This window comes from Geospiza fortis, unplaced genomic scaffold, assembly GCF_000277835.1.
Source record: "Geospiza fortis unplaced genomic scaffold, GeoFor_1.0 scaffold318, whole genome shotgun sequence".
In the NCBI taxonomy this organism is placed as follows: Eukaryota; Metazoa; Chordata; class Aves; order Passeriformes; family Thraupidae; genus Geospiza; species Geospiza fortis.
The window spans coordinates 1,623,526-1,648,837 of NW_005054371.1; the positions used below are offsets into that span (position 1 = coordinate 1,623,526).

General features: G+C 37.5%; 1 protein-coding gene across 3 annotated transcripts; it reads left to right on the forward strand.

Annotated features, from left to right (window-relative positions):
* The first annotated feature begins 26 nt into the window (after window positions 1-26).
* RHBDD1 (rhomboid domain containing 1) lies at window positions 27-25,090 on the forward strand. Of its 3 annotated transcripts, none has more exons than XM_031060063.1 (7): window positions 27-163; window positions 5,672-6,191; window positions 7,457-7,589; window positions 10,844-10,932; window positions 12,872-12,922; window positions 17,384-17,506; window positions 22,882-22,994. In XM_031060063.1, exons 2-7 carry the CDS (start codon window positions 5,759-5,761, stop codon window positions 22,992-22,994), a joined length of 942 nt encoding a protein of 313 aa, XP_030915923.1. In that variant the 5' UTR covers window positions 27-163; window positions 5,672-5,758. The 3 variants fall into 3 exon arrangements, with proteins under 3 accessions (XP_030915923.1, XP_030915921.1, XP_005424750.1); XM_031060061.1 differs by lacking the exon at window positions 27-163 and adding an exon at window positions 598-670; XM_005424693.2 differs by lacking the exon at window positions 27-163 and having other exon boundaries at window positions 5,759-6,191; window positions 22,882-25,090.
* The last annotated feature ends 222 nt before the right edge of the window (window positions 25,091-25,312 follow it).

Consider the following 25,312-nt stretch of genomic DNA (forward strand, 5'->3'; position numbering starts at 1 on the left):
TGCTCTCCTATTCTGCTCTCCTGCCCTCCTCCTGTCTTGCCTTTGCCGCCGCCTCCCGGCGGAGAGCGGCCCCCCGGCTGTGAGGGGCGCGGCCACACCCGGGGAGCGCCGCCCTACCGAGGGGGGGCCCGGTGCAAGCCCCGACAAGCGTGGCCTGGGCTGGGTAAGCTGCCCTCAAGCTGCCCTCAAGCTGCGCTCTGTAGGAGGTTTCCCTCCACCGCGCTTCTCTCCTTCCCGTCGCTGCAAGGAGTGGTGGTGGGAATGACGGAGCTGAAGCGGCCTGAGAAGCCGAATATTTCGCGGTATTTCACGGTTTCGCAGCCATTATTTTTATACACACACCTAGCGTCGTGCCCGTGGACTCGGTTCCTGGGAGCGCTGTGGTGGCGGGAGGGGCCGGGGGTCGGGGGGCGCGGGTTATCCGCAGCTGCACGTGGTGGTGCTCCTCACACCGCCCCGGTCTGGGCTTGCTGCTTCCGTTTGCCCCGTTTTCCGCAGTGGTATTTTTTATAAATTGTAGAAACAACTTCTTTAAAAAATCAGTAACTCGCCACAACTATATCCCTTTCTTTGTTAATACTACAAACCAAAAAAACCTACCCCCAAAAACTGCAAATAACTTGCAGCTATCAAAGAAGAAGCAAAGGGGAGTATATCTTGTCTGCATTTGGTAAGCCTTCTTACAGTTGTTAAACACCTGAGTCTGAATAATTCAGGTGTCTGTGAAATGTAATTAACAATACCTGAGCTGGTTTGATTTCCTGAAATAGCACAGTGATGTTCTTCCTGGAACTAGTTTTTATTGACATAGAATGGAGGTGTTGACAACAGTAGTATAATACTAATACTAGAAAGCATGTGTTTCTGAATTGTTTATTTAACTAGTATTTAAAATGGATTTCTTCAGAAAGTGCGTTTCCTGTTCTTCCTTTCTCTTACACACTGCAGACAAATCTTCCCTCAAAGCTACCAAGGAACACCAAAATTGTGAGAGCTGTTGTGCTTCACATTTCTGAAGTGGAGTCAAGCAATCCTTGATGATTTAATTTTTCATAATATTAAAAAATTCTTCAGATAAAGGAGGATGCTCTTCTAGTATGATTACCCAGTTTTAACATTGTACACATGTAACAATTGCAATCGAGTGGGGAAAAAACCCCAACAAACCCCAAATCCCTGACCCTGAGTAAAACATCTGTGAAGTTAAAACTCAGCTGTGGCCTAATCTGAAGTTCATTGTTGTTTTGATGTATTTTTATTTTAAGCTGTGACATCCTCTTACCTTTGCAAGTACAGTAATATTAAATATTTATGACAATTTCACTTCTCCAACTTCAATTAGTGCAGATGTATCCTGGTGTTTTGAAAGGCAGTTACTAATTACTGTCTGTTATGAGAGAGATTTGACCTAGTCCCTTGGGTTCTTTCCGGTGAAAGCTGGCTCATTTATTTTGGGATAAGGTGGCTAAAACAGTTATTGGCATGTATTGTTTAACGTGTATATTTTATTGTGAACAGTAACTGTTGCACCCTTAAGAACACAATTTGCAGTTTTAAGGTGAATTTTTTAGTTTAAAAGCTTACTTTGTTAAGGACTTCCTCCTTTAGTGGTATCTAAGAGGATTAAAAACGCTATAAAAGAGTTTCAATTTTCATGCTGAAGCAGATATAAGAGGCAGAAGAATTTCTTTATTCTCGCAGAAAACTTTGAATGAAATTTAAAATGTTACATAATAAAAAAAGACTGTGATATAAGGATTTATGAAGTCATTGAAGGCTGATATTTAATTTTGAATTGTCTCAGTAAGGGAGTTTAAATAGTTTTAAAACATTTTTATTACAGATGTTTGACTTCTCTTACCAAATTCTGAAATGCTGTGTCTTTTGAGTTCACCTTTCAGTATTCCTTTGTGAAGGAAAGCCCTTTAGAGGCGCATCTGATGAATCCCGAAGTTGTTCTTTATGAAGTAATTAATTTTATAATTAAGTCAGGACCTAATCTTTGCTATGAACTGTGTAGTTGACTGGACATTTGAAAGCTGATTGTAGCTGACAGCTTGTGGCTGACCTTCTGCTTGCATACTTATTCAATATAAACAGGATGATTCATTGTGTTTCATTTTTTTAGTTTATTTTTCCTTGCATTGGTTGTTTTTTTTCTGTTAGGCATTTTCCCCACCTCTTTCCAAAGTTTGAGGGCCACAGTGAGAGTGTTTACAGTTGGCTCCTGCTTCCTTTGCCCTCCCCTTTTGCCCTAAGAGCCCTGATTTGATTCTGCATTACCTGGAGAAGCCTTTGTATCCTGTCTTCACAGACAGGTGCTGTGGGCCTGTTGAGGCTTATCTTCACTGTGGGATGCTTTGTGCTTGGGATCTGATACTCACCCTTCATGTTTCAAGTGGTTTTGACATTGCTCTAGCTCTAATCTCAACATGTAGGCTGAAAGCACAAGTTTTTTTCCAGAGTGTACTTGGTTTTGCATAAACATAAATCAAAATTTCAGGATAGTTATGTCTGGTTTAGGGGGAGCAAGGGCACAGGGGGATTCTTTTCCTCTAAATTCAAATTACAGCTCTAGGAAAAGACAGTAGAACATCTCATTTTAATTGATATTTACTAAAATATCTACTTTATTACATTATTTTTTTAGTAATGCAAAGTCATAATATTTTATGGTTGCCAAGTGAGCAAGGGAGTTTGTCACAGTAAAAATAAGTTCAAATGCTTTTACTTGTTTAGTATGAAACAAACAAACAAATTCCAAGAATATTTAGTTCAGACATTTATCTTGAGTAGGTGACAAAAAATGCAGACACGTGGCAGCCTGGATGCAGAACAAATGTGTGTTTCAAGTCTGTTCTGGAAATTTGTACATTTTGTAGTAGGTGGCATATTTTCAAAAAAAAAAAAAGGAAAAAAGTGCTTCATTGTTTCAAGCCTCATTAGACTTTTAATGAACAGCGTAGAGGCTGAGGAGGAATGTTCAAACAGCTGAAAGCTCTATGTGTTTTAAGGGAGTTGCATTAAGGAGCTTCTCAAATAACTACTGTTCTCTTGCTAGCATCTTTTTTCCTTTGAATCAAACACACAATGTGTTTTGGCTGATGTTTTTGGTTGCTCCCAGTAATGGGAATGGTTTATGATGACAGGTGCTGCTGAAATCATGATGGAAAACATTCCCAGTCCTGTTCCATGATTATTGTCTGGCTGTGTGCTGGATGAGGGTTTCTTTTCTTAGGTGCATGGGTGTTGAAAGTACTTAAATTGGGAATTTAAGGGTATCAGAAGCAGAGATGGGAACTTAAAACACAAGACTGACAATTTGAATAACATGGTATGGCAAGATTTTGATGTTTCCTCATAACTTGCATTTAAAGGATGCTCACTTTAAAATTCTAACAGTTTTTGTGTCAACTGTTTTGTGATAAAAAAGATGTAACTCTGCACGTGGGACAAGAAAAGCCAGAGGTCTGGGCAGAAGATTATTAGAATATTGGGGGGTGTTGGTGTATCTGATATCAGAGCTAGTGTGGAAAAAGAGAATGACATTGATTAAACCTTGGATTAACTATTTTTTGGTAATGTTGACTTTAAAGTCAAAGACTGACAATGTAATTATCTGCAATGGCCAATTTGCAGCTTAGCAGGTTGGTTCACGTGAGCTTTGTGAGGGCTGCGGCTGTGGTCCCTGCAGTTCAATTGTGATCGTTAGATGCTGGTTTTAGAAGGCACCAGTGTAGGAAGTTACATGTTCAAGAGGCCTGGTATAAAGCATGTTTCTGTTGTTTTCACTCGGTTTTGGACAAGGCTCAGGCATTATGTAGCATTTCCAAGATAATAACGTGGGAAAAAGGTAGTCACTTTCATTGTAATGTAGCAAATACATTTTACATGCATTCTAGTTTACTGCAGTCGTTTTCAGGATAAAAAACCACAACCAATTTGGTTTTTTCTTCTCTTAAATTGCTATAATAAGCATAAATGGGATTTAAACAGAAATACAGAGACTAAAAAAAAACTTAATTATAAGAAGTGGCATTAATTAATTCTGTGTGTGAACTAGCATGGAACTATGTGCTTCCCTCACTTCAGGATAAGCAGAGAGGGTAGCCTGGCCCTTAGCTGGTTGTCCTTGATGTTCCACCCTGTGCAGGTCTCCCAGGTCCTTTTGCTGGTACAGGATAACATCATCCAGAAGTGCTTTCCTTCTTTTCTGTGTGCTCACTCACTTTGTGGAAGACAACCCAATCAAATTATTAAGAATACTCTGAATACCTGAATAAACATATTTAGCAAAGTGTTTGCAGGCATGGCAATGGTCTGTAGAAATGTGAAATTAGTAAATCCTAACAGATAAAATGGGGAAGGTTAAATTTTGCACCTTGAGCTGTCCTTTACAAATGTGCCATTTTTCTCCCTGTCCTCTAGAAGAATTAGATTTTTGCTTGTTTATCTAATGAAAATGTTGAAGAGGAATAATTTTTGTATTAATTGGAAAGGCATTTAAATAAAAAAAATAGTATGTTAACTATATATAGTAAAAAAGAAGGTTAGTGGGGTGTTGAAATGAGAATTTTGTATATATCTCATTATTTCAGGTGGTTTCATTTGAAATCTGGTGGCAGAATTTTGAAGACGAATTGTATATTGCTGGTTCTACGTAACGGATACTCACACATGGAATAATGTGTTGTGTGTCTCCAGTAGCTCTGCAAAGAAGGGACACCCTGGAGGGGAGGAGAGGCTGTGCTGTGGTTGGGGCACCTTGCAGAGTTTTCAGAGGTGAAGCAGGACTGGCCAGGCTGGGTCTGGTTCTGAATCCTGGCTCTCTTCCTGTCTTCCACAGGTGGTTCCATGCTCACAGCCCCTGGGCTGTGTTATCCAGTGCAGCTCCCTCCCTCCTCTCTTGTCAGTCCCTGTCAGAGTAAATCTGTTTCTAGCCAGATCTGTTTCTGTAGCCCTCTTTAATCTTCTGGGTTTTTCTGGCATAAATAAGGCAAAGATGAAAATTTCATTACAACTCTTAGATTTTTTTGTATATGATTTCCCCCTATAGTTTTCTTTTCTCCATCACTTACTTCTGAACTAAACTCTTTATTCTCATCCTTAGGAAAGCAGTAACAATTTTCAAATTGCAGCTAGGAGTACTTAGCTGTGTCTCTGTTCCTTTTGTCAAAATTGTGACTTTTAATTTTCAAGCTTAGCTTGTTTTGAATGTTTGTAAAAGTTGGAAAAATAGTCATAAAAAAAATTAAATATGTGGCAAAAATAGGAATCCTGGTAACTGAGACTCTAGAGAAGAATTTTAAACTGTTTTCCTTCCTGTAATCTTAATTATTCTGACTGAATCAGAATTAATGAAAACATGTCCAGAATACCCAAGTATTTTAATGGATTAAGTACAGCCTCTGGAAGGATGTGAAACAGAGGTTGCAGGCTGCTTTTTCTCTCAATACTTGTCTGGATTGCCTGTATACATCTCTTTTATTTGTGTTTTGTATCAGTTTACAAATTCTGATTTCTTTTCCTCTCTTGAATTTTTGTTCTGATATATAAAAGGTCTCAGCTGATTACTTTGATGAATTTTTTTATGTTGACAAACTTACAAAAACAGTGATGAGCTTCAAAACACTGCAATATGTATATAACAAGTTATCTTTTTTTCTTTCAGAATTTCCAAAACTTGTATGGTTTTGAAATTGAACAAAAGACTGGAAATTGAAATAATCTTCACATTTATTTGAATGAAGAAGTAACTATGGAACGAAGGCAAAGAGGAGTCAGTGCTGGGCTGCTTTTGCTGCTTTATCAAATTTCTCAAGTTGGACTCCAGAACATTCCTTCTGTTACCCTTGGGGTACTTGTACTGAATATTTTTCTCTTTCTGAATCCTATGAGGCCACTGTCTGAAGTGTGTCTCAGTGTAGATGAAGCTGTCCACAAAAAGAACTGGCAGCGTTTGCTGCTTGCTCCTTTCCACCATGCAGATGATTGGCATTTGTATTATAACATGATTTCCATGCTTTGGAAGGGCATAATGCTGGAAAGAAAGCTGAAGAGCGTATGGTTTGCCTACGTAATTGCTGTATTTTCAGTACTGATTGGAGTAGTTTACATGGTGCTGGAAGTCCTGCTTGTGATAATTCTGGATGATCCTTCCTATGAAATGAACTGTGGCGTAGGTTTTTCAGGTAAGACAGTGTTGGTCCAATTTACATATGTAAAATTAATCTGTATATTTGCTATATAACAATAACTGTTAATTGCAGAAAGCATAGGTGTACATCTGTATATATGTATGAGTGTCACATCAGTATGCTTGTCCTACTTTTAAATTTCAAGCATGTACTATGGGCATGAACATAAAGTAATTCAGTTCATGTTCTTATGACCAGCAGGGACTTTACATGAGAACATGAAAATATCATCATCCTGGGAGAATTGTGTTTTCTGTTTAATATTGCTGGTTAATTGAAGTCTGAACTCTTGATTTTCAGATGTCATGTAAGCATTTCAATGATGCTCCTTAGGTGGCTTCTAGAAAAGCCTGTCAGTTTAAAATTACTTGTGCCTGTCTTTGGAGAGACTCCCCTAGATTTCCTTCTGCTAGCAACATCCAAACACCTGACTGTGGCCATCTTCCTTCCAGTAATGGTCTTGTCTGTTGCTTTAGCAGATCATTTTAAAGTCAATAAATTTCTTCTCTTTAAAAAATCTGCAGTCAAGTAGAAAAGTAGCCCTGCATTTCTAGATAAGTAGGGGATTTCCTTGCTGTCCTTGGGACGTAACCTGAGAACGCAGGCTTTCTTTTTCAGCCTTTAAGAAAGTTGGTTAGACCTCTGTGAGCTTTCTCTTGAGAGGGACTTTTTCATAAACACTTCCAATAAGTTCTCTGAATTCACTCCATCATATTGGCTGGCAGTTGCATGATAAAACAGTTGCAGTCGGTTAGAAATTAATACTGTTTACTGTGATTAAAGATGATTTATCTACTTTTTTTTGCAGAAACAAGTGATTCTGGAGTATGTGTAAGATGATTTTCCATTAACTCAGAATTTGAACCTACTGTTGAGCTTTACATGTATTTGTTTGTCTTGTTTTCAGTAGTGGCTTGAGTTCTCAAGTCACAGAACATGTTTTTGAGTTCACTAATTTTGTCAATTATTTCAATAGAACTCCCATTTTAAATTATGTTTGTATTGTTTTGAATACCTGAATAGCTACAGTGAGCAGGCACATTAAAAACCAGCTTAGATTTGGCTGTTATACAAATATACAGTTTTTGTATTTTTTTTTTAAGTCACTGAAAAGTATCACTGAAAGAACAGAACTGTTCTGGCATGCAGCAGTATGCTTCATGATGCTTTGAAACTGCATGGTACTTCAAATTGTTTGCATTTCTTTATTATTTGTGCACAAGTATTTCTCTCTTCATGTGATTTCTTCTTGTTTGCAGGAGTCTTGTTTGCTTTGAAAGTTCTGAACAACCATTATAACCCAGGAAGAGTGAGCAGTGTCTTTGGATTGCCCATATCCAGTAAATATGCTTGTTGGGTGGAGCTAGTGGCTATTCATTTTATCTCCCCAGGGTAAGTGCATTTGATATTTCAAGGAAAGGGGAAGAGTTTTGGGCTATCTGGAGTAGTTTGAAATGTCTCTTGAAGTGTGAGTAGTGTTAGCTGGTATCCCAGTGCAGTTTTGGGCCTGCAGTCTTCTTTTTCCTTAAAACCCAAAAAAAAATTTTGAATACATCTCAAGTTAAAAACCTGAAATACTGTTCCCAGCAGATGTAATTGAGTATTTGAGGGAAGATAACAAAAGTTGATGGACAAGGAAAAGGGCTGAGCCTTTTCAAGGAGGTAACTAAACTACTCCACCACAGTGCCCAGGGCTTCATTAGCTGAGCAGCATTCCACTCTTTGCTTGCCATTGCTGTCCTAGACCATTCTGGCTTAGTCACTCCTCTGATTTATGATCAGAATATCATCCAGTATTCTGCCAGTTTTGTCACTGTCATTGTCCTGCAGTGCTGCTGGTCATCTCCCTCAGTTTCCCTGGGTGCTCTGTGCCAGCACAGTTCATCTGCCCCTACCTCTGGGAGAACCTTGCTCTTCTTTGCAGTTGATTTTTTAAGTCCTGTTTGCAAGTGGGTAATTTTCCTATGTAATATTTTGTAACTGTGAATCACATTGCTGAATATATGCAAAGTACAGACACAAAACCCATGAACTATCAAATCACAGTTTATGTACAATTTCCCTTTTTCAGAAAGATTAAAAAAAAAGAGCTCAGCAATACTCAGATATTCCTTGTCAGATACTATGATATAGCTGATAGAACATTTCCTAGTGCAGAAGGAGAATTCAGATATTGCTTAGGTTAAGCACTGGTTTTATGGCTTTATGCCTGGCTGCTCAATTATCTGCAGTGAGGATTAGAGACAGAAGAGTGCTCTGCCCAAATGCAGTTTTGTTTGTGAGCTCCATGGCATGGCTACAAATAGAAAAATAAAGCTTTCGGTGCATTAATAACATTTTTTTTAAGTACATAAACTGCTACTTTAGCTGAACATAGGTTTTATTTGATGATATGTTTAACAATACTGTTTTTAATTAAAGAATAGTGGAAGGTGTTATGTATGAAGTAAAACCATATCCTACTGTTTATGGTAGAGGAAAAACATGAATTCAGACATTGTGTGCTGTTCTTTTTCAGTTGCTTTACTGTAGAAATGTCTTTGGGTTAGAGAGTAGATAGAAAGTCCAAAAATAAAATTTAAAAAATTCATAATTTCATGGAAGTTTAGATTGCTGCCTCATCTAAACCTCTACAGTGACCTCTACAGAGGGCAATTTCCCAGCACTTAAATGCTAGTGGGGGCTACAGAAAACAAGTAGTGATCTCCAGAATTTCATATCCTAGAACATATGTTTAATTAGTAACTGCCTACTGCCTTGCAATGAACCATAGCAATTGTATCTCTCACAGCACTGCTCTTACATGCTCATCTCTGTGCTCAGGGCAGGTTATATTTGAAGTCTATGTTTAACTGGCGCCTTTTGTAAACCAAATTGCATAATTTAATTTTGAATAGATAAGAGGTCAGTAATTGGGGCAGAATTCTGCCCAGTTAGAAAGCTTATGCATAAATTTGGACCTGCGTTTGTGTGCTGGGAGAGGATTTAGAAGTTTACTTTCTCATTAATGTTTTTGTTTTGGAAAAAATTTAAAGTGCATTCAGTGTCCTTCTAATCTTCACCTTCAAAAAAGGATGTAGGCTTTGCTTAGCAGTTTTTGGGATTGTTTTTTAATGGAAGAACAGACGTGTGAAAAGTTACTTTCTGTTTAATCTGTGCCCTTCCAGAATTGAGCAGATATCTTAAGTCTTAGGTGAACCAATATCATGATGGTGATTTCTAGAGTAGGTGATTTCTAAGTATTTTTAATTTTCTGAGGTCAGACATTTTCCAAGTCAGGCGTGCATTTTTCATAAATTTGGAAAATTTGTTCCAGAAAATCTTTTTGGAAAATTAGTTCCTTATAGATACTTTATTTTGGTAACTAGCTTTTGTCTATAAATTTTCACATCAGCATTTGTGTTACTCTCTAGAGAATTGTTAAAAACCAACAAGAGAGAACTGCAGCTCCCCGTGGCACTATAGAGTTTGAGGTTGAGTAGGTGGCAAAAGAGTGAATTTAGATGTGATCTTTACCTCCCTCTAGTGACACGTGCATTTTCCTGTCTCCTTACATCGATGCCTGGAAGGTGGCTTGGCTTGAGTGCTTGTGCCATCATCTGTAAAATTCCTGTAGATCACTGACCTAAATGTAAAAATTGATGCAAGCATTACGCTTGGTGCATTAAACAGAGGTTTCATTTCTACTTTATAAAGGAAAAAAAAGCTCATTTTAGCTTGTATTATTTAAATTTTTTGACAATCAGTATAAATGAGTTCTTTCTAATTGCACATATGAGGAAGTTTTAATGTTTAGTGTATTGGCTCCTGTAACTTGGTAAGAGAGGTGAAAAATTTGCAACTAGTGTTTACACCTGCTTGAATTCAGAAGATTTTCTCTTAATCTATGTTTAGACACAAAAGAGTTTAACTCTTAACTTGAATGCTGAAAATTGATTTTTTAATTTATAGAGTACCCCCTAGTCATATCAATAACTTCAGCAAATATTGTTTACTGTAAACATGTGCTTCTGGTTTGATTTCTCAAAAGACTCCAGAGCCTTTTCCTTCTGTATACAAATGGTAATGATATCTTTAAAGAAATTGTTGGTATGCATAGAAAAGAATTTGGATCTCAGCAATTCAATTGTTCTTTTAATTTTGAAGAAAGTGTATTACAAAGATTGCAGTGGATCTGCATTCACGCTTCTTTTACACTAATTGTAGGATTGCATGGATAGTGCAGTAGAAAGTATTGTGTTTGTGCTTTCACTCAGAAATGTACATGGTTTTGGTAAGATCTACCCAGCCATTACAATGTAAGTCACTTTTCTAAAGCTTAAAACCAGTTTACTCCTTTGGTAAGTCTTTAAATGCTTTTAGGAAATCATATTCCATTGCAACTAAAATGATCTCTCCAATTAGCTTTCTCAGGATATTTGTTAAATACTCTCCTGTAACTGTGTAACTCCCAATTTTAAGGTAGTTACAAAGAAAGAAGACTTGGCATTACAACCTTTCAGGCAAGTAATGTCTCTGTGCTTGGTCTCAAGGACTTTCTCTGGGAAGTCTGAGAGATTTTATCTTTACAACTAGTTCTACTCTCTCCCTTTTGTATCCCTACCAAAAAGACTCTCCACTACTCACAGGATTTTTTTATTTTCTAGGACTTCTTTCGCTGGGCATCTGTCAGGGATTCTTGTTGGATTGATGTACACTATGGGACCTCTGAAAAAGATCATGCGAGCCTGTGCAGGTATATAATTTTGTTGAATTTACAACATCTGCATAAGGAACACTTTTATTTTTGAAATTCAGTAAGCCTTGCATATAGAAATTCAGCCCATTCCAGCAAGTTTTCTGACAATTAAAGATGTGCTCATTTTATTCAAGTGGGTGCAGAAGAAAAAAATTCTTTTTTTTTCTTAAATATGGATAAGAACAATTAAGAATAAATGTGACTTTCAGATATTTTTAATTAGAGGAATAACTTTTACTCTTCTTCTCAAGTATTTATTTAGAGTATAATCTTTCAATGAAAATGTCACTTTAAGTGAAATGTGGTGAAGCCATAAACATATGTCAGAAACAAATGTTTCCATCTTGATTTCTGCTGTTATGGTGATTCTAATGGAAGTCTGTATGGTATGAAAAAGGTGGTGGTATGCTTAAGAATTGGTTGCTGGATTTCTCAAGCTTTCCAACAATGTGTTATTACAGCTTCTTATATTGCAGTAATAATTATTTTCTAAAAAAGATTATAGCTTTAGACATCTTTAGTCTTAACAATTGTTTTAAATACAGCCCTGCAAACTTTTAAATGAACAGTCCCATAGATGTCAGTGTTTTAACTGGAAGTCTAAGCCCCAACACAGCAGCTGTGCTGGGGTTGGTTGGCAGAATATTTGGCTTTTTTTGTCTGACTACTTGATAGGTTGAGTACTTTATTCATGACTGTTCCATCAAAGTGAACATGGATACGGTGTTTGTGCAGTGGGGAATTAATTGTTCAGATGTGTGTGCTCTCACTGGGGCTTTGACCACAGCTTGGGGATAGTCTGTAGGTCATGTATGTTCAGCAGCTGGAAGGGAAATGACACCAGAGCATCAGCTTTCCTGCCTTGCTGGAGGAACAGGTGTCAGGTGTCCCGTTAGTTAAAGGTTAACCTTGCATGATGCTGTGCCCCAGGGGAACTGCCTGATCACTATGGAACAGGCAGGCATCAGCTCAGCTGCCAGGGCAGCTTCAGGGGCTCCACCTTGGACTTGGCAAGATGCAGCCCTGCCTGGGTAACCTCTCTGATCTCCTCACTAACTCTGCTCTGCTTGGAGTTGAACTGGGCACCTTCTGAGGTCCCTTCCAATCAATTTCTCAGGGATGTAGGGGGGATAGAATATAAGAAAATAAAGATAGTGTAGAAAGTCATCTTACCCCTAAGGAGTTGCAGCTGGGCCAATTATCAAAGATTAGCAACAGGCCTGACTTTAACAGGCCACAGCTGAAACCAATGAGAACAAAAGTGCTGTAAAAGAGTGGGTTGGCTGCTTGAGAAGGGAAACTGGAGTCAGTTGGCTGCTTTGTGAAGAAGAAAGAGTCAGTGCTCTGAGGAGCTGCCCAGGAGAAACACCAAGAAGGTATGAAACTTGTGATAAGGAGACAACAGTATGGAACCCCTGCAATAAGATGACAACACTGGGATTCAGTGATAACCCCACAGTACTGTCAGTGAAACCTGCCCTGGCTGCTGTGCAGGTTCTGTGTGACTGACAGCTGCAGGAAGCAGTGTTGAGCACACAGGCTTTTTTTTTTTTTCCTCCTATGTAGCAAAGCAGGAATAATACAGTGTTGCTCCAGTCCTCAGTTTCTGTGCATTAAACGTAGTTACTAATGAATACTCTCAGTAAAGAAATTGTTCATTATGTGTTCTGGGAGAACATAGTAGGTTGGTTTGCTTTTTTCCTAGTCTACATGGTTCTGTTGCTTGAACATGGCACTCTACTATAAAATCTGTTACATACAAGCTTGCAATAGTATATTCTCTCACTGATGCCAAAACAATCCACAGATATCCATGACTGATTTCCTGCCTGTATCTTATGAAACCCTTAAAGAAAGGGTACTTTAAATTTGAATTTTGTATTCTGTCAAGAAAATATGATTATTCTAACAGTATATGCATTATTCTTTTATTTAGCTGGCATTTCTTTCTTCACTGAGCCTGACAGGCCAAGGGACTACTATTCAGGTAAGTACTCTGTCCACTTAACCAAAAACTTACTCCAGCTTTACAAACAGTTTCTGCTAATGATGAGAAAACCTATAGGAGAGCTATGTAAATGGAAACATACAGAGTATACAAAATATTCTGCACACGTATACTTGCTAAACTTATATTACTTCTCTGGGCATGTTTCACCTTTCCTCTTCAGGCAAGTGTGGGGATAGATTTTGTACAAGAGGCTTAAGCCTCAAATTAAGGTCATGACTTCCTAAAATGCTACCTCAGGGAAATATCATCCCTTTTGCACAAGGTGTAGCAGTGGGGAAATTGTGTCTACTGAAAGCAGCCTTTTGGACTTGAGTAAATATCCCCTCATTTGGCAAATTTATCTGTTCCATTCTAGGGTGGTTTTTCCCTTCTAACAAGGATCTTCTTCCTTTGAGCCCTCTCTGTAAATGAAGTAATTTATGTGCAGGAAGCCCCTCCTCAGCAGACTGAATTTAGGCCATCTGCAGTTTATAGATGGATGGTTGGAATGGTGGCACTGAGTGGAACTCATTTGATTCACTTCTCCTGCAGAGCATTGAATCATTGCCTGTGGAGTGTACAGAAATAATAGGTGCAGTCCTTGTCTGTGGGGGCCAGGAGAGGCTGGGAGAAGGGCTCTGGGTGTTGGATGTGAGCTAAGGGATGCATATCCTGGCATCTCTTACTTCCTGCAGTGATTTATGCTCTTTCCTAGGCATCTGCTGGAAGAGCAGGATAAATGCATAGTGATAACTCTCTCAAATATCTGCCAGTGTGCAGTAGCTTGTGACTTAAAGATGTTCTCAGCAGAAAGTTTTATGGGAGGATTTTGTCTTTAATAGCCTGTGGTAGATCCTTCTTCCATCAATTTGTAAAAAGCTCTTTGAATCAACATGAACACTTTTAACACCTAGCTCATCAGAAAAGACTCACAGTGTGTTTCCTGCTTTAGAATGTCATTTTTTAGTTTGGCCTAAACCTGCTAACTGCTAATTTCATTTGATGCACGTTAATTCTTCTTTGGGGAGGGAGACTAAACCTTCATTCTTTATGTACTTCTTTCCTTAATGGTTTTTTAGACTTCAGTCCTGTACTCACAATGGCTATCTTTTCCCTCTTTTCAGAAAGTTAAAGTCTGTCTGGTTGCTTATAAGGAAACTATTTCGTACGTTTGATCATTCTTACTGTTCTCTGATGTTTTGTCAGGCAGGGGTTTTTATTTTGTGTAGTCTTTTATAATTGAGATGTGCTTACTTTGAGCCAAGTTTATAGCTACTTTTATTCTCCCTGATGGACTTTGTCTTCCATGATCTATCTCCAATTTTATTATTGCATTAAATAGTTCCCACAAGTAGGATTCTGGGCCCTTAAGTATTTTTGAAACATCTGTTTTGTAATTCCTAAACAAAAGATCTTAGTCTGCTTTCTTCAGCAACAGGGATTGTGCCAACTTAAAAGTATATTTACCCAGGATTTTCATTACTCTCACTTACTGTCACGTCACAAAACATTTGATCTAAAGGCCAGTAAAGAAATAAAACAATTACTACTGAGAAGTGAAATGAGAGGTGAAGGCAGCGTGTGCAGCAAGCACAAGTGACCTGTTCCCATGGCTGGCAGTCTCAGCCCAGGGGAAGGGGCTCATCCAGGTACAGGTGCTGCTCAGCCCAGCTGCTCACAGACACTGAACCTTCCTCCAGTATGCCAGAACAGCAGGGTGGGTGGAAACTCAAAAGATTTATATTGGAAAAAGTCCTTTAATAGCTAATGAAGATAAGAATTTGTACTTGACATTTAAACTCTGTGATCTGTTACAGCCCCTGTACAAACACCAGCTGCTGAGAGCTTGGGTGGGTGTATGAGACCACCCTTGTGGAGTAGCAGCAGAGAGATTCTCAACAGCCCTTTCTGTTTGCTTTTCCAATTCTTTTCAATTAGGGAAAATGGAAGAGATTTCATGTAGTAGATCTGCCATGATGGGGAGGGGAAAAAAAAGCTCTGGTATGCTGACAACAAGGAGGTCTGGGATTTTTTTGTGTGTTTTGAGCAGTCCTCAAATGGTGTTGCTTTGAGTTCTTTTGGACAAAGGGGAGATGGAGAGAGTTAACCTGAATTATCCTGTCTTCCAAATTTGCCTTTAGATATAACCATTTAATTTTTTCTTTGTACTAAATTCATCTGTCGAAAATGACTTACAACTGCAGTTAAGAAAATATATATTTGTTGTGTTCATTCCCTGTTCATATACTTTGTAATTGTCTTTCATCCTATTTGCAGAAGTCTTAATGGAAGATTTAACCTTTTGCTTGGCGTATGATATATGGAATAAATTTGGCCATCTGTGAATGAAGAAAACTCTCTCTAGTGTCATAGGCTAATGATGCATATCTTGATTAGTTTTTCACTTTCTGGCATTGCTGATTTATTACTATGTGCCTTTAAATACCAATTTAAGTAGAAAAATAGATGAAGCTATGGTCAGAGCAGATTTTATGAAACAGCACAAGGAAACAACTTTGAAAGAAAAAAAGTTTTAAGTGTAATTTTAGCACATTTAGTATTTAGTAGCTGAATTAGGTTTTCTCTAAGTGCAGTTCATGAATAAAGTATTAGGACATTTATTTTGATTAATAGGAACACCTTGAACATGTCAATGTTACCAAACTGTGTCTCATTTTAAAAAAAAAGATTACAGCTTTCTGAGTACTTACAACTTGCTGGCAGTGTGAAACATAAAACATAGATAAAACTACAGCAATAGAACAAACCTAAAATACAGCATCCTTTTGCTTTCATCAGATAATTTAATGCTTTTAGTAGCAGGATTTTTACCCTCTTCATGCATGTAGTTTTGAAGCCTTCAGAAAATAAATTTATAGCTGAGAAAATGTTCATTCAGATTAACATAAAGCAGAGGAGAATGAGGGGAGCGTACAGACATAACAGCTAAATGTTGTCCCTCAGTCGGATTTCACTGCAGGTGTAGGAAAAATCTTCCAATGTCAGTTGTGTTCCAAGACAAGAAAGAATTGGAAAAAGACAGAATGCGTGTGTTTACTGTGTATGTGTACATGTGTATATAAAGTCAATGTAGGGATATTTGCAAATACAGAGGAATATATATAATTCTATGTAGAACTTTGTGCTGAACTCTGTTCAGTTTTTCCTGTTTTTTCTGTATAACTTTCAAGACAGAGTATTGCTGGTTTTATTCAACTAAAGATTCTAGAGCTTGGGATATTTTTCTTTAGCAAAATAATTTTAAAATAGAAATGATTTATTTGTCCTCACTTTGTCATCTGTATTTGTTGTTAATAACAGAAACTTCACAAATTTCACCTGGAATTGATAGAACCAATGAAAGATCATAAGACTATCATTGATGCTAATTATCTGAAGAAAAAGGAAATGGCCTGCTGTACTTGTTTAATACAAAAATATTTCCATTTTTCTCATTTTGAAAAACCTCTGTATAATTTTCTCTCAGCTGGAAGAAACTGGCAACCTTTGTGTACTTTGGTTCTTCAAAATCCCTTGTTCAGCTCTCTGGAAATGAACACATCACAAAAGCTTTGTATTTTGAAAATAGTAAGAAATGGAATAGAAAAACTGAACTTTTCTCCATAGTTTTCCTCAGTTGAAAAGTGTGACTTTTTTCCATAATTTTCTCAGCTTAGGTTTTCTGTGCTCAGTCAAGATCAGATTGTGTTGTTAGCAGGAAGAGAGTGTTGCTCAATTCTCTAGCCAAGGAATTTTTTCCTTTTGAATCCCATGTGTTTGGGTGGATGATGGCCTGTGCTTGGTTTTGGCCAGCTGTGCAAAGGCCAGAGAGGTTTGTCAGCAGTGCAGCAGCAGCAGTGAGAGGGACACTGATGAGATCTGTGCTGTGCTGTGCTGGCTTTTGGCAGCCTAGGTTTAGCTGTGCCAGAGCACAACATGAGCTCTGTGCAGCACTGCAGGAATCTTTTCCTGTGCCTTCTCTGGGTCCAAAGATGACTGGAATTTATCATGACATTGTTTTATGGGCCCTGGGGGAAAGGGAAAGAGAGGTGGGGAGAAAAAGCCTGAACAGTACCTGGTTTGTGTTCTGGTGATAGCAGTAAGGTCTCCAAATATTGACAACTAAATGTTACAAGGAGATGAGGAAAACTGTCTTTCAATTTCTGTCTGAAACATCTTAGTAATAGCAATTCTATGACACTTACTTTTAACAGTTATAAAAAATTGAGATGTTTGGTCCATCTTTTTTCTCTTGTTTTTTTTTTCCTGTTACTATGCTGTGGCTTTGTAAATTAGAAGTTAATTTATGGCATATATTGTAGAAGTAATTGAACCCTAATAATTTTTTTCTTTCCCAAATTAAAACAATTTGTGGAAGAAAGGTAGCAAGAAGATAATATCTGATTTTACACTTGCTGAGTAGCAGCAATTTATTTTATTTTTTGATTCATTTTACAGAGTATTATGGCTATTATCCAGATTATCAATACAGAGCTCCGAGGAGCTACTTTGATTATACAGGTGGGCTCACTGAAGAGGAACAGCTTGAAAGAGCAGTGCTAAACAGTCTTAATGAAAGAGGTAGGAATTTTATTGCATTTTTATCTCTTAAGTTATGATTCATACTGAAAGGGACTTAGGAGGGAAATAAGATGTATTCCTCATGACTTATTTTTGGACATATCTTGTAATTTTGGGAAGGAACTGATATAAAATGAGCTTTATTGTAAGGGGTGTTATGTGTTTTACTATCTTTGTAAGATGATATTTTGCATAAGTTTTAACATTGAGTTTGAGAAAAAAATCCTTCCTTTTAATATTAGGCATTTTGAGATGTTACTTGAAAGAATGAGCCATTTTTGTGGAGTTTTTTGAAATTATCAAGAAAACAGAACGTGAATAAGTGATAAGATTATAATATAAATAAGTAGACAGAATGCACTTTAAAAGCTTACATGTATGACTTTGAAACATCTGCAACTTTCATTTGTAGCCTTAAATAATCTCCAACACTCCAGGTAAGATGTATTTTTTTATCTCCTTGTGTTTTTGAACAAAGGTAAGTTTTGTGCTATCAGAGGGAATGTGGTTTTTTTTGAGAATGTCCTTTGATGAAACACAAGAATGAATTTCACTAGTACCTCACTAGCAGATTGCTGTGGCAAACCAAATTTCACTTTAAGCTTCCCTACCAAAAGCAGCATTTCTTAATACTATGCTAGTGCCTGGTTTCAGTGCTGGTTGCAGTTTTTAAGCCTCACAGGCAAGTGAAGCATGAAAAGGTACCATCATATATTGTTTCCAGTAGAATTTGGTGTGATCACATAGGTAGGGATCTTGCTTTATTTTGCACTACTTTCTCCTGCCTGCTGGAACACTTGAGTTTGGACAAGTGAGACCTAAGATTTGAGCTCTTAAAATACTTCCTTAGACAAGCTGTGTAAAGGTTCAGTTTGCCCATAGGCAGATGTCTTGTTTCACAAAGAACATAATACAGAGCATGTCACTGATCACATCCGTTTCAGGGACACAAAGGAAGAGATGAAATTTACTGTACTAATGGGCAATTAGGATATTCTTCCCTGTCAGTTAGTTTGAAAAATAATTAGCTTGAATGAGCACTATCCTTTGAACACTATATGCTTTCCCTGAAGTGTGAACATTCAGGGATTCTTGCAATTACATAGATGATGAAACAGGTACTTAACATGACAAAAAATTACATAAAATAATTTGAAATAGGTTGTAATAGCAGGTACCACAATTAATATAGGGCTCTCTTATTATATATTTTTTTTTCTGGGATTTTTAGGATATTTTAGGGGTTGTTTCTGCAGGAGTTTTTTAGGAATTCTCTGGGAATGTTTAGGATACCTTTAGGATTTTTTTCACAGTTTTAAAAGAATTATTTTAGGGTGTTTTAAGGGCTGTCTTACTACTAATTGGAGTTGTTAGGAGTGTTTTGGGGTATTCTTGGGGCTTTTTTAGGACTATTTACAAGTTTTCAGGGCTTTTTGACGAATATTGAGGGTCTGTGGAGAACTTTTTTAGGACTAGGGTATTTCTAGGATTTTTGAGGGAATCTTTTAGGGTTTTTATCAGGGCATTTTAAAGCTTTTTGGGGTATTCTTTGAGCTCTTTTAAGACTATTTAGGGATTTTTTTAAAGGTTCTTTGGGGATTTTTAGGGGTGTTTTAGAGACTTTTTAAAAGAAAGGTATTTTTAGTGTATTCTGAGGCTATTTCTAGGTTTTTGTGGGGTGTTTAGGACACTTTGAAAACTAGGGCTTTTTTAGGGAATTTATAGGGTTTTTTAGGGTCCTTTCAGGGCATGACAGAGACTGAGGGGCACTGTGGGGGCTTGAGGGTGGCAGAGGCTGGGAGCCGAGGGGGGAGCAGGGAGAGGGGACAGTGGGTGACACACAGAGATGCTGAGGGCGGCAGGGGCAGCTGGGGGCTGCAGAGCTTTTTCTTTGCAAACAGCCTGAGCCCTAGTCTGTGGTTACTGCCTAGGGTTAGGGTTACATCTAGGGTTAGGGTTTTGAAAACCACAAAGCCCGGAGTTCCAGGCACGCTGGAGCTGCAAAAGGCAGCCCCAGGGTTAGGGTTAGGGGTTAGGATTTCGGGTTAGGATTCTAAAAATGTTACCAGTGTGCTTTTAACAAATTGTTACTTCAAAAAGAGTGTATTATTTGATACTGATATTGAAAGATGAGATTTTGAAGCATGATGAAAATAAATACAAAATTCCTTAAGTATGAATGGATTCAAGATTAATTCTTTAGCCATCTCCTCTCCTAACCAAAGCAAATTATCAGACTTTTGGGGAGGGAATGGTTTTGTGTATTTCTCAATTTTACCATCTTCTTTTAAAAACGAGAGAGAGACAGAGACTGTTCAATTGTTCAAGATTGTTCTGGCTTGCTCTTGTAACAATCCAGCTATGTCTGGATTCATTGTATGTTACTTTCCTTCTGAACTCATTACCCTCAGCTACTTCCCTGCTAATTTGATTTTTCATTTGTCAGCTGTTTCAAAGCATAGCACAGAAACAGTAGTTAATTCCATCAGTCTTCTTCACCAGTTTATGTTCAAGTCTGTAGATGAGACATATTGACATCAGCACCAGGAAGAATAGTTTGCTTCATAGCATGACAAAATTTTCATACATTGACAGAAGCTGAAAAGGCTGGGCTAGAAACAATAGCAAAGGCTAATGAATGTGGTCTACTTGGAGCTGAGCAGGAAAAAATGAGGCAGTGATAAGTACCAGAAGCCAAAGCTCTCAGACTGTATAGCATGTCTGCATTTTGCAGAGGGAAGAACAGGAAAGAATAAAAGCAGTTTTGCTATTTTATATTTTCTATTCAGTTATAGTTTCTGTCTGACTTCTAGTGAAACACAAAACAGTGAGGTGTTCAATATATTGCACTGTATGTGATCTGTAGCACACTCAAGTGCTGGTTGGTAAACTTCAATAATATTCTGTGGTTATAACATATTTAGCAGGGCTATACTATTTATGGAAGAGCCAATTTATATAAAACTGGTAAAAATGAAAGCCAAGCAAGTGTTGGAAGTTGTTATGACATTTGATCAAATATCCATATCAGAGTTCTCTGTTTTGGTTAGCTGTGTGATCCTTGCTGGGTTCAAAAGAAATTACCTCATTATCTTCTACAGCAAAGCCTCTCCAGAAGTAACAGATTTGTAGAAATGAGAAGTGTCTGTTCTTTGTATGGCTATTTAAGTGTTTGTATAGTTTGGTTCTTGTATGGATGGCACATTCAGTAGTGCCAGGACAGATGATGATACTGAAAATGGTAAGCTATTCAACTGAAATGTTCTAGATTGTTCTTTAACACAACTAAAGCTGGTATAAAAAAAATTACAGACATAATGCTTTGTGATACCTCTGCTATTTATTTGCTACACTCCTCTTATCAGACCTAATTGCATATTTCTACTAGTGAGACTTTAACAGTTTGGTAGCTTCATATATTCCTCCCGACTCTTACAGAGACTGTCTTGCAAATCATGTTCTCTAACCTAAAAATAAGGTCATAACTTCAGAGAAGAGGAAAAATCAAGTGAGAATGTCTAATGTAACACTTCTGTGGCATTGCATTAATACAGGTATAGTTACATCTGTTGCAATTACAGTGATTTTCTTCTGCTCCAAAGTGCTATAATTGTGAACTTAAGTAACAAAAGAAACTCCTACACAGAGTGATAGGGTAGGGATGGAGATCTCAGTCTTCTGTATTCACAGAACGTGATTCTAGTTCACAATAAATTTGTAAAATATGTCATGGAAAGGCTAATGTTTTGTTCTAAGTTTGTTGTACTATATCTTTTGGTTTTGTCTGTCACCCAGTGTTGTTGCAGTTTTCCATGTCCTTTGAATGCAGTCTTAGATTCCATTAGCCTTTGTTTTTGCTGATGTGTTGAAAAGCCTGTGTTGGTTTCTTGCACAGATGTCAGGTGGTGTTTCAGTAGTAGCAGTGGCCTAATTACCATTTCTGAATACTGTGGCTTATAAATATTTTGATAAGATGAAGGTGTGATTTCATTAATATTTCTGCAGTAATTAAAAGCAAAAAGGTGTCAGGGAACTATTTTAGGTAACAGGATAATTTAAATATCTTCATGCAGATACAAATACGTTTGTTTAAAACATCCAGACTTTGCTGTTCACCATATTGTTTGATGTAAAAAAAGATCTTTTCTTCAACTTAAAGCTTGTCAAAATATATTGTGTAGCCTTCTATTTTTGGGTCAATATATAAAAGAGCATTTTTCATCTTTTTTTATAGCACCTCATTCTATTACTAGTGATTATTAAAGCACATGTATATTTGAAGTGTTGAGCATATTTTATGGGGACTATGCAAAGAATTGTCTTAACTGTGTGAGTGGTATCTGTTTTCTTAAATAAAAATTAACCTGGGATGCTGTATAGAAAAATGTTTTTATGAGAAACTTTGTTATTTAGTTGACAATTTCACTACTGGAAAGATTTTTTTAAAAATGCAAGTAGTTTAATTATGATTATTTAAAAATCAATTATTAAACTACAGCATTATGATGCAGTTTTAACCCTATGTGGCCAGGTGGAAGCTTAAGAAATGCTGAATGTTACAAAGGTTTTATTACCTTTAAAGCAAATTTGCTTGTCCTTAACACTGTAATTGTGCTCAGAAGGCAGGCTGTGATTTTGTTTCCCCGAGCCCCTCAGCTGAGCTGCTGTGTGTAACCAAGCCTTGCGTTGTTCCTTTGCTGGATGCCTCGATGGGAGTTCTGGAGAGCTGCTGGAAGGGCCAGTCCTGGCTCCTCGGGGTGCCAGGGCCCAGAGCTGTGGGGCTGGGTGTGCTCTTGCTGCTCAGATGATTTTGCTTACACTTGGAATGGTTGGGCTGCCACATGTCCTTTCCTTGTGAAACTGCTGCCAGCTGGGAGTGGGAGCTGTGTGTGCCTCTGCTGTGGGGCTGCACATGTTGGACTTGGTACTAAAAGCAAACACAAAAGCTGCTTTTACCAGAAACAACTGCTGAGGACGCTGAAATAGTTTAACGTTCTGGAGTTTACTGTGTAAAGCAGGGATCGTGAAAAATGTGAATACTTGTTCATACTTGTTATTCTTAATGGGTTAATACTTGTTACATGTTCTTTTTGTTGTGGTTTGTTGTTTGGTTTGGTTTTGTTGTTGGGTTGGGGTGGTTTTTTGGGTGGTGGTAGCTTTATTGTTTGGGGGAGTTTTCTGGTTTTGGTTTTTCTTTTTATTTGACTGTTTTTCAGAGCAGTTTCTGGATGTTGTAATTGCCCTGAAACCATCAGTATTGAAAACATTCAATTCCCTGTCTCCTTTGTGTTTTGACGCTTTGGCTTACAGGATATATGTGCATTTTTCTCCTATTACAGACCAAAATAACAGTTGTTTTTCATTGTGTCTTGTAGATTTTGGTGGAGGAACACACAATTATGGGCAGCGACCTTATGGGTTTTGGTTTCCACCTGAGAACTCAGAAGAGGACATGAGAAGGCGAAGGCTTCGTAGATTTGACAGATGATGAAGTCGGCAGGTGTTGATGTAAAGTGCTATTCAGGCTCACCAAAATATTTACAGATTTATTTGTAATCTGTAATTTACAGAATAATTTATAATATTTTTCCATTATTTTTACTACTTACTGCAAAACTGCGTAGGATTTTGTGAGTTCCGACTCAAAGTTGGAACTTGAATAAAAAAATGTGAGATAAGAATGAATATGTGATCTTTGGCCATCTCCGTCTTAATGCACCTTAAATGGAAGAAGACTGATGGTTTTTCCAAACTGTCTTTTTCCTTAAATTATTTTGTATAGCTTTAAGAATTCCTTGGCTTCTTGACTGCTGATGTTCTCAGACAACAGGTTTTCTTCATCCATTGCAACTGAAATGTCACGTTTTCTGTGTAACTTTAAAACTATGCAATTTTTCCTTACAAACCTTTCTCAGTTATCTGTGATGACCAGCTCATTTTTTGGGATTACCATATGAAATGACACTTGAAAAGATTGGTTTGATGACAGTAGCTGGGTTATGTGAATCTAGGCTTAAACTCTTGAGCAGACAAATAGTTGCAGCTATCCTTCCCCTGCTGTCCTTACCAAGGAATTATTTAATACAAACTTCAGTGTTGCAGTCTTCCTCACGCCATATTATCTAGAACTTGGATGAGATAAAACTGAGCTGTTACTACTTATGTTTTCCTAAAGCCTTTCTTAATATTTATGTTTTAAATCAAAAACTGCTGCCCTTTACAGAGCTGAAATAATTTATTAGGAGTTTTGTGTAAAGGTAGGTGGCTATGCCATACAAAGCATATATTTATTTACTAATATTTTGAAGTGTCTTGTTTCCCTTTCTAAGAAGGCTTGGAAATTTTGTTTTGTATATGCTGTTCATGCAGCTTTAAAAATTCCACTATTTCCCAGTATTTATCTTGTTTGAAGACCAATCTCAGAGCTGAGAGTTTGTAGACTTGTGGAGATCATACCTAAACACAGGCTACCTTGAATTCTTCATTTTTGAGAATTTCCTTACCCAACCAGAGGAGTTGACAGGAGACCTGAGAGCTCAGTTGTCCCACTGGGCTCACCCTCCACATAAGTCTGTCCTCTCTATGGCGCTGCTGCCTCTTAATGTTAACTGATGAACCTCGAGGGCTTTGGTTCCAGTATCACCATGAAAATCACTCCTTGTCCAGGCATTTTATCCTCAGAATGAAAGAACTTGGGGATGTTCCTGTAAATCTATTGCAGAGCGGTGTGATTGCAGAAGAATAATCTGGTTATTGGCTTTTGACACAGGCCTGTTGGATTCTCCTCATCAGCCCGGATGGAGTGAGGATTAGGATAAGCAGTTTACGGGTTTCAGCAGCCTGTGCTTTATGAAGTCTACTTTTCTATGAGGTTATTTTTTTAATATAAAAAACAGTGCTGTATATTTCATACAGAAAAATATCCTGAAAGGAAATTTTTTACTATGTTCTTTAAATAAATAGTACCTGCCCTTTCTGTTTGTAGCTAATGCATGTAAGGGAAGCTCTTGTTTGCTGGGAAAAGCACGATATCAGGATGCAGACTTTGGGCTCGAGATTTTGGGACACAGCAGGCACAACTGCGGTGGGAATCCAGGTACAGACAGAATGCTGATTTCTGGTGTGTTCTTGGGCTTGGTTGATTTTGTATATATGCAATAGCTGTAGAGTAAAACAGCAGACACTTCTATAGAAAGCCAACTTTTTTATGTTCACTGAAAATAAGTCTCAAAAACCTGTATACTTTTCTCAGCAGGTAATAATTGGATGTAAATGAGAGAGATGTAGCATTGGTTCCTCAGAAATCCTTTAATGCTCTGATCAAAAGTTGCAGTGTAACATACTGTGTGTGCTAAACTCTGATATTTTTCTTATTGAAAAGCACAGGATGTGCTGCTAGTCAGGTAAAAAGATAAGGAAAATCAAAAACCCGATTACAATTCTATAAGCACTTGGTTTTGTAAAGTGAACTTAGACATACATGCCATTAAATATTCACAAAAATTTTCAGTACTAATAAATGTTCAGTTGTTTTGACATTTTTTTGTATACAGAATTGAAATAAATATTTTTTTAACATTTAAAGCTGTTTGGTTTTAATTATAGTAATTAATAATGTGTATATTTTAAATGACACCTGCTGCTATGTTGTTAGAAATAAGACTTTTGATACCAAGGGGGTAGATTGATTGTATTGGGACTAACTTTGTTTCTTTCTAATTTAGGGAAAGCTTTGGAGTTAGATTACTGAAAAGTTCTGGCACGTACAGTATTTGGAAGGTTTATTAACACCTGCTCATTGCAGGT